General features: G+C 45.4%; 1 protein-coding gene across 1 annotated transcript; it reads left to right on the forward strand.

Moving 5' to 3' along the window:
- Positions 1-921: 921 nt before the first annotated feature.
- On the forward strand, positions 922-2,624 carry LOC123128146 (BOI-related E3 ubiquitin-protein ligase 1). Its single transcript, XM_044548084.1, has 3 exons — positions 922-1,389; positions 1,486-1,766; positions 1,870-2,624. Exons 1-3 carry the CDS (start codon positions 1,245-1,247, stop codon positions 2,422-2,424), a joined length of 981 nt encoding a protein of 326 aa, XP_044404019.1. The 5' UTR covers positions 922-1,244; the 3' UTR covers positions 2,425-2,624.
- Positions 2,625-9,629: the final 7,005 nt, after the last annotated feature.

The raw sequence follows: 9,629 nt of genomic DNA on the forward strand, positions 1-9,629 counted from the left end.
GGAGAGGAGGAACTTGCGACGGTGGCTGAAAAGGGAAAAAGGAAAATGGTAGCAATATGTCTCTCCTCCTTTCGCGCATCTCGAGACGGGCCTGTGCCGCGGTCCCTTGCGTGCGCCGAGGCTACAGCGAAGGCGGAGCGCACGGAGCGATGCTTTTGAGGCCGGTGCGGTGCGTGCCTCCGAATCCAATACTCAACTCGCTGCCTGCCTTCCTGCCTGCATTTCCTGCTTGGGAGTCGGAGCACCATCGATGCTGCCGCCTGCGGCCTGGCCTTTCTTTTCATTTTCATCTCACCCCTGGCTGCTGCGTGCAGCGCAGAGAAGCCTCCGTCAAACCGACGTTTCTTTCTCCCTCTCTCTCCCTGTTGTCATGTGGATGCAGTGCAACGTCTCTTTCCTCTCGGCCCGTACGCCGAAAGCCCACGGCTACAGATAGATAGATGCTGCCCGCTTGAGGCTTGACCAAACGAACGAATGAACAGAATAAAAGACACGAGAGTCAAGAGCGCCTAGCATCCGATGCCTACTCTACTAGCCGTCGTGGCACTGTTGGGAGTCCTTGGAAGTAGATTTACTTACTTGGACAGAGGACCGAGGAACAGCGTCCAAATGTCCAATTAATACGACGTGAGAACAACGACCCGGTTATAGTAAAATTAATCTACGTGCAATATGTCGATGGCCATCTGACTCATCTGCGTGTAGATCCAACAGCACAATAACGCAGGAAAGCGGTTAAAACATTTGGTTTGAGCTGTTGGGTTTTGGACGGGGGATTCTTCAAGGCGTGCATGCAGATGCAGCTGTGAGGTGGGTGGTGCACGTAGGGAAAGCCGGGCACGACGGCGAGGCTGACGTTGCCATCACGATTCACGGGAGAGAGCGAGGGAAAAGAGGAGCCAGCAAAAGCTGAAAGCCCACGCCCACGCCACCCTGATAAGACGAGAGGGACGGTAGAACAGTTGAGTCGCGTTGCGTTTGCGTTGCCCACCCCCCGCCGCAACTCTCTCATCCATCGCATCCCCGCGCCTCCTACCGCCATCCCATCCAACTCCTCTTCCCCACGCACGCGCTTCGCGCCTCAAATAGCACGAACGGGGCAATGGCAGCGGCGCGGCCCTGTTGCAGCAGCAGCCACCGGCAATCGCGCCTCCTCGTCCTCGCCGCCTGCGCGTCGCCCACGCCGCTGCTGCTGCTTTAGCCGTCCCCGACTTCCGCTCCGAGGTGATCGCTCCCCCGGCCGGATGGGTGATCTGGGCGTCCGGGTTGTGGGCAGAGGCTGCGCCGCGCCGATGGAGCCGCGCAAGGAGATGGTGGCGCCGTCGCTGGAGCAGCAGGGGCAGCAGCAGCATCCTCCCCTCTTCATGGATTTCTCCCGACGAGATGGAGGTAACCGACGCATCGCGTGCTGCTTGATTACCTTCTCCTTCTCGATGACGGTTGTGATTGAGGCGATTAACTAACACACATCTTTGGTCGATGCAGTCGCAGATGGCGGCAACGGGCGGAAGCGGCCGCGCGAGACCGTGGCGCCGCCGGCACGCCTCTTCTCCCTACAGGCGCCGCAGGGTTCTCCCGGGCACAAGGTGATACACCTGGCGCAGCTGCACCGGCGGCCGGCGGCGACGGGCCTGCGGCTCGACTTCGACGAGGGAGGCTCGGAGCACGTGGCGTGCACGTCGTCGACGTCGTCCCTTCTCCCCGGCGAGCTCGCCGCTCAGTGCGGGCGGCACAACAACGAGATCGACCGGCTGCTCCAGGAACACGTGAGGATCCGCGCGCTTGCTTGATTGGTTTTGGCCTTGCCATCGATCGATCGATCTACATGGTGGATGTTGTGATGATGGTGGGTTCGTTCTTCCTTTGTAGGCGGAGAGACTCCGGCTTGCGCTGGCCGACACGAGGCGTCGGCAGAACCGCTCGCTGCTGGGCGCCGCAGAGGCGCTGGCCGCGCGGCGGGTCAGGGAGGTGGAGGCGGAGACCTTCAAGGCGGCACGGCGCGGCGTCGAGCTGGAGGAGCGGCTGGCCAGGCTGAGGGCGGAGGCGGCGTCGTGGCAAGCCAAGGCAATGTCCGACCAGTCCACGGCGGCCGCGCTGCACGCGCAGTTGCAGCAGGAAGCGGCCACAGCGCAGGCGAGGAGTGGCAAGGCCGCCGAGGAGGCCGAGGGAGCGGCGGACGACGCCGAGTCCGGCTTCATCGACCCTGACAGGGTGGTGGAGGTGGTGGCCCCGCCACCGGCCAGGCCGTGCCGCGCGTGCCGGCTCCGGCCGGCCACCACCGTGCTGCTCCCCTGCAGGCACCTCTGCGTGTGCGCCGCGTGCGATCCCGGCGCCTCTGCCTCCCAAGCCGGCACCGCCGCCGCCGCGGCCTGCCCCGCGTGCCGCTGCCCCATCACCGGCACCGTGCAGGTCTTCTTCGCGTGAAACGGGTCCCCGCCGGATCATGAAATCAGAACCATGGAAAAGCTGTAGTAGATCAGATCAGACAGGGTGCATAATTCCTTCCTCTCTTTTCTCCCGTGCTAGTGAACTGATCCCTCCATGATCGCTTCACCTCTTTTGCTGGTGATCTAGTAAATCTTTACTAATTTGATTTGAATCTTGCGTGACAGTTTTTACTGCTAGCAACGCGTTGATTAGGTGGATTTTGTTACCGCGCACGGCACGGCTAGGCCTACGGAGCGCTCAGCGGCGCAGTTGTGGCAGTTGCCGCCTCGGGAGCGAGGCGAATTGGTTGAAGCAGGGCGTGGGGACGAGGGGTGGTTGGGTAGGCGGGCAGGAGGAAGTGGCGGGAAACGGGGGTACGCGCGATCCCGATCGGACGTACGGGAGCGCGGGTCACGGCAGGGCTGTCGGTTGCTCGCACGCCCCGTTCCGTCTTTGATCATCACCATTCTGCTGCACTGGACAAAGACGGGCAGGTTCACGCGCGGCCGGCCGTGACCATGTCCATGCTTAGAGGGGGAGTGCCGCAGAAATGAAGGTGAGCGCGTGCTTACTGCCTACGGATACACTACTTGCAGTGAAATCTCACTCCGGCTTGGACTGACCACACTGGAACGCTTATCCGGTACATCTGGCCTTGTGCTGCTACCAGTGCACCAGCCATCCAAAATCATTGTATGGGTGTTTAAAAATTCTGAAATAATTTGGTGTGTGCACATAACATATGTCTACCATGTCACCAGAAATAATAATTGAATTACAGCTGGAGAAACAGAAACAACAAATTCAGCAGTTACCATGCTAATGGGCCAAATTTATGACCCATTCTAAAAAGAGTGTATTATTCATAACAATGTTTGAATATATATTTTTGTTGTTTCTAGAGTTGTAGGTCTAATTTGTATCTGAATATTTGGTGAAACGATAGATGTACGTTATGTGCGATTTGTGCACTCGTAGCACCATAAGGTTGTGTGCACCGGATACGTTCCCCACTAGTGCTCGCATCCTCTTCATTTCCATCATTGGCACCATTGTGACCCATGCATCTATTGTCGTCATAGGCACCATTGTCACCATGGCATCCATGCATCCTCTCATGCCACCCATGAAGCCTACCATAGATCTCATCGCCAACACTTGATCGCGACAAAATCTCCAAATATGCTCTTGCCTTCACATTAAGACCAATTTGTGTTCATGAACATGTTTCTTTTGTCATTTTCAATGCTCTTTGATTCTTTCTTCCATGCCACCTTCATCTCCTCAACCTCCGCCTTCCTCCCCTTGCCCCCCGTGCTCCTCTCTCGACCGTCCTCCTCCTTTTCCTGGCCTCCCTCCGCTCCTCCATTTCTTTGGCCATCAATATTTTTGTTTCTTCGACCATCTCCTTTCTTATAGTCATGCTGGTGTCCAGTGATTCCTTCACGTCATTATCTCCTCCCTTCTTCAATTTCTCATTATCGTCCTTTCTTTCACCAGGCCTCTTTTTAGGAGCAACCGAGTTGGGAATGTGGCTTCTTTTCCCATCCTCGCCACTTGATGCATCGTCGTCGGCGTTGTCATCATCATCATCACCTTGTGTTGCTTCTCCAACCAAGCTCTTCTTGGAAATCATTGTTCACGTAGCTCTTCCACTTCTCATTTTCAATCTCCATGCAACAATTGTTCAAAGTGAATGTTTTACCTTTCCCCCTCAGTCTTTGAACAGTTATTATGCAAATGTTGAGCTACATACCACAAGTGACAAAAGAAGTTAGCCGCCAATCCATCAAAAGGCTATCATCTCCTACTAGATAAATCCCTAAGAGATGAAGAAAATAGTCGATGAAGTTGAACAATAATCACCCTATCTTTGACATTTGTAGCACTTGGGTTCGTGTTGAAGTCGTGCCAAGCAAGGTGACCACTTTTGACACTCCCATGATACAATTGCCCATTGATGTTGGAGGCGAAGCTTATAGATGCCACTTGTGTTGCATGCATCGAAGTATTCATAGATATTGTTCCAATAAGTTGGCATTGGTTGCTCAATAACGATGATCGGATCGAGACCATGTTTTTCCCATGCTTCACATGACAACATGTCTTTTGCAAGTGTAGTTTGCACTTCTTCCCCTCGAGTTGCATCAAGAAAACCCCTCGAAGCATTGTTTAGTAACGGGTTGGTCCATGCCCCCCTTTAGATTCTAGTCATTTTTTATTTCTATTTATTGGTTTTCTTTATTATATTTGTGTTCATTTTTTAGTTCATCGACTTTTTTGAAATCTATGAACGTTTTTGTCAATTTGCGGTTATTTTTATAATTCATGAACATGTTTTAAATATGTGACCTTTTTATAAATTTGTGAATGTTTTTACAAGTTATTTACGTGTTTTGAAATTATGATATTTTTTTCTTAAATTCGCAAACATTAACAAAATTCAATGCTTTTCTTGAAAATTCACAATCATTCTTAGATTTGGAACATTTTAAGAAAATCATAAAAAAATATAACTAATGAAAAACATTCAATGCCATGTTTAAATATAAAAACCTATCCAGAATAAAAAAACATGCAAAACAACAAAAAAGTTGAAAACCAAACACGAAAGGGAAAAAGTCGCATGGACACGAAGAAGCGATGCGTTAAATCAGCGCATGTTTTAATAGGGCTAATCAATATGTCATGCTTACTGTGTCAAACTGTGGGATGTTCTCCCAACCGAGCGACCGGTCGACCGAGAGATGGGCCGACCCATTAGCACTAGGCACAGCAGATTCTAGTTCCGGTTTTGGGAACTAGAAGGTTCCTAGCCGGTTTGGGGAATCTTTTAGAAGTTCTAGATCCGTCATTTGTTTGTTTTATTGCTTTTTTCTTTGCTAGTTTATTTCGAGTTTTTAAAAAAATCATTCATTTAATAACCTCCTTTTCTTCTTCTATATTTTAAACAACTATTTGAAATTATAGAAAATCTAAAAAAGTTCATGTTTTAAAAATATATCAGAAAGTGCAAGTGTTTTAGCAAAATGTTAATATTTTAAAACTGCAACTTCTCTTGAAATTGTGAACATTTTTATACATGTTTCACATTTCCCAAACACATGAATACCATTTTTTAAATATACTTTTGAATATAGTTTTAAGTAAGTGTTAAACCATTTCAAATACACGTTCGGACATTTATATAAATGACACAATTTTTTTCTAAAACTATGTGTACAATTTTTTACGTTGTATTTTTTTTTAAATGTCACAATTTTTTTGAAATGCTAGAACATTCTTTAAAATGTAAAGTACATTTTTTGAATGATACAAAACATATTTCTGAACTAAATGAGCTTTTATTTTGCATTGCACAAATTTGTTGAAAAATGTGAAGTACATTCTTTTTGAAATGCGTGAACATTTTAAAAACGCGTGGACACTTTTAAAATTACGCTATCAAAAATTCTACACTCTTGAACTTTTCCAAACTAACGGAGAACATTTTAAAACCCCGAAGATAATGAGTGCACATTGAGAGAGCATGATGGAGCTAGCTGAAACAAAAGATCTAATTTGCGTCCATGCACTGTTCCATATATGTTTTTACTAACCGTGGAACAAATCATATACTCCCTCCGTTCCTAAATGTAAGTCTTTGTAGAGATTTTACTATGAACTAGATACGGATGTATATAGATACATTTTAAGTATGGATTCATTCATTTTGCTCCGTACGTAGTTCACCTAATGGAATCTCTACAAAGACTTACATTTAGGAACGAAGGGAGTACTATATAGCTAGGTCAGTGTGAGGTGGATGATTAATAATCAGCCTAGGTCAAGAAGGGTCCATACACTACGAAACTGCCCGACCATAGAATATTTCAGGGTGATGTCTTACGAAATCAAGTCGTGATACTATCGTCAAGTATTCGGTATTCCACATTGTCCTTTTAAAAAACAGTATCTCTTCGGGGCATATGTTCACATATGTTGCGACCTCGGTAGCAATTTTCATGAAAGCCAAACCGAGTTAAGGATAACATCGTCTAGGTGTGCAAGGCATTATGACGGTTTCACGCTGGAAAACACTATGGTGAACGTGAACTCAATAGTTTTCAAAAGTTGTTTTATCAATTCATTTGAAAATAGGCTTCTGCCCGGCTTGATAGATAAAACACTGTTTCTATCGCAACATGTGCACAACCTGATAGTCATGCCCTGCATATTGGACTAGTATCATGTGATATTTTATTTTTTTTCATCGCAACGCATAAACATGTTTATAGTATAAACAAAAATAAAACATAAAAAATGACCGAAAACAACGAACAAAACCTGTTGTACGTTTAGCTGCTTGACTATGGGCTGGCCCATGTAGGGCGTCCTGGAGGTAAGACGTCCTCGAAATCACTAATTAAGGAATTAAGGAGTACTCGTTTCAAAAAACACTTCAGCTTCCCAGGTCGCGACAAGTGGTGCACATGGAGCGTGCCATTTGTCGCAACCCGTGAGTTTTCCTTTTTCGTAGATTTATTTATTCAAAACGTTTTATCTTTCAAATTATGCGTTCAAATCTTGAACTGTTTTCACCATTGGATTTCTCGTGTCGAGATCTTCAAAACTAGATCCCGTGTTGATAGGTTTTGACGAACTTTTTTTCACAAAAAACCGGGCGAAAAAACCGAACCAGGAGCACGGTTTTTTCCCTCTCCGAAAGAGGCACGCCCGTGCCTCTTGTGAAATCACAACCCTGCCTCTCATGGAAGCAAAACCGTGACTATCATGGAAGGAAAAAAAACAGAAAACGCATTTTTTTTCCGTTTCCGAGAGGCACGGCCGTAAGTCTCGCGAAAGCACAACCGTGCCTCTGGCGAAAGCAAACCGTGACTCTCGCGAAAGAAAAAAAACAGAAAACACATATTTTTCCCTTTCCGAGAGGCACGGCCGTGACTCTCGCGAAAGCACAACCGTGCCTCTCGCGGAAGCAAAACCGTGACTCTCGTGAAATAAAAAAAGTAGAAAACGCGTTTTGTTTTTCCCTTTCCGAGAGGCACGGCCGTGACTCTCGCGAAAGCACAACCGTGCCTCTCGCGGAAGCAAAACCATGACTCCCGCGAAAGAAAAAAAACAGAATACGCATTTTGTTTTTTCCTTTCCGAGAGGCACGGCCGTGACTCTCGTGAAAGCAAAACCGTGACTCCCAAAAAAGAGAAAAAAACGCGTTTTTTTGTGCAAAATTTTTTCCCGATTTTTTTATCGAAAAGCTAACAAAGACTGGGGGAAAACCAAAACGTCGAAAACCCCCGAAAAAACCCCGTTTAAAAAAGCCGAAGGAAGCGCCCAGAGCGCGACATGTGGCGCATGGCTGAGAACGCGTCAAGTGGCGCTGATCGTTGCGAGGCTGCCGAAGGAGCGCTCGTTAACTAGTTGCTTCCAGACGTCCTTGTGTCTCACTGCGGGTGAGACACTGCCGTGGGAGCTCCTATACGGTGCTGCAGGCGCCCGTTTGCGCTCCTGGCGCCCGAAGCGTCCCGTGCTGGGCCGGCCCACGAAACGTGCAGTCGTGAAATGCAAAAAGCTCGTCAAAAAAACGCAAAAATATATTGCTCCCTACAGGTTTCGAACTCAACACATCAACTTCACAAACCGGTGCCACTAGCCAAACGAGCTACTTACCATTTTTGATTTCTACCAGAGGCAAATCGCTAATAACAAGGGAGCAATGCTATTTTATTGCACATAACCATTCATCTATTGTACGACTTAATTGTTTTGATTTATTTGGTAAAAAGATCGCCATTTTGAAAAAAGTTCTTCATATTAGAAGAAAAGTTCACAGACCTGAAAAACATTTATTGATTTTTCAAAAAAGTTCATCGACTTTTGGTAGAAAGGATCATCAAATTTTGAAAAATGTTCACAGATTTTGAACAGAGAAAATAATGGAATTTGAAAACTGTTCACCGAATTTGAGAAATGTTCATCCATTTTGATAAAAAGTTCAGCGATTTGAAAAAGGTTCATCGAATTTGAAAGAACGTTAATCAATTTTCAAAAAAGTTCTTCGAATCGGATTTTTTTTCATAAAACTTGAAAAAAGTTCATCTAATTTGAAAAAAGATCACAACTTTGAAAAAAGTTCATAGATTTTTAAAAAAGTTCACAACTTTGAAAAAAGTTCATCGATTTTGAACAAAAAGTTCATCAATTTTGAATTTTTTGGTCAAATATGAAAAGTAGTTCACTAATTTTGAAAAAAGTTCATCGATTTTGAAGATAGTTCATTAATTTAGAAACAAAAGTTCATCAAAATTGGAAACAAAAGTTCATCAATTTGACAAAAAGATCATTGAATTTGAAAATAAGTTCACAAATTCTAAAAAGTACGTCCATTTAAAAAAAGAAAGTACGCCAACCAGGAAGAATGAAAAAGAAAAAAGAAAAAGAAGAAGAAGAAGAAGAAAAGAGGAAAGGAACAAAAGAAGGAAAGATAAGCTTAATCACGTGAAGCTTGATGGTCGGGTGGTCTATGCACTATAGTTCAAATCAGGATGTAGCTGGTTCGAGTCGGAGTACAATCTGCACCATTTTTTTGTTTTGAAGAAACAGAAATAAAAAGTAGATGGGCCAGCCCAGCTCGCAGCGCTGCAGGCGCCCGTTAGCAAAATGAGCTATAACTGGCGCCTGCAGCGCCAAATAGGAAACGCCCAAGTCGCTCCCAAGTTACAATGTGAGAGCTATATCTTGCTCATAGCGAGTATACATCTCGTCTAGCTTGAAGGTTTTTCTTTCCTTGTCGTTTCTCGACTGACCTATTTCAGTATTTTTTTTTTCTGTTCGATGGCTTTAGTTCCTTTGATCGATTGTGGGTTCTTCATTGATTGGTCTGGTTTTCTTTTCTCTTCTCTTTCTTTCTTTTCTTTTTCTTTTTCCTTTTTTCCTTTTTTCCTTTCGTTACAATTTCCTTTGGTATTTCTGTTTTATTTACTATTTCGCCAGTTTCTTTGTTTTTTTCTTTGTTTTCATTGTTTTCTTGTTTTCTATCTTTTTTCCATGACCTCTTCATTTCCTTAATTTCTTTCTCGGTTTCCATTGTTCTTTCTTTCTTTTTATTCGTTTTTCTTGGTTTAACTTTTTTTGGGGTTTTCTTTGTTTCCATTATTTCTTGTTACTTTTATTTGTTTCTTTTTCGGTGTTCATTGCTTTTCTTC

The sequence above is a fragment of the Triticum aestivum genome, chromosome 1B, assembly GCF_018294505.1.
Source record: "Triticum aestivum cultivar Chinese Spring chromosome 1B, IWGSC CS RefSeq v2.1, whole genome shotgun sequence".
NCBI classification, from domain to species: domain Eukaryota; kingdom Viridiplantae; phylum Streptophyta; class Magnoliopsida; order Poales; family Poaceae; genus Triticum; species Triticum aestivum.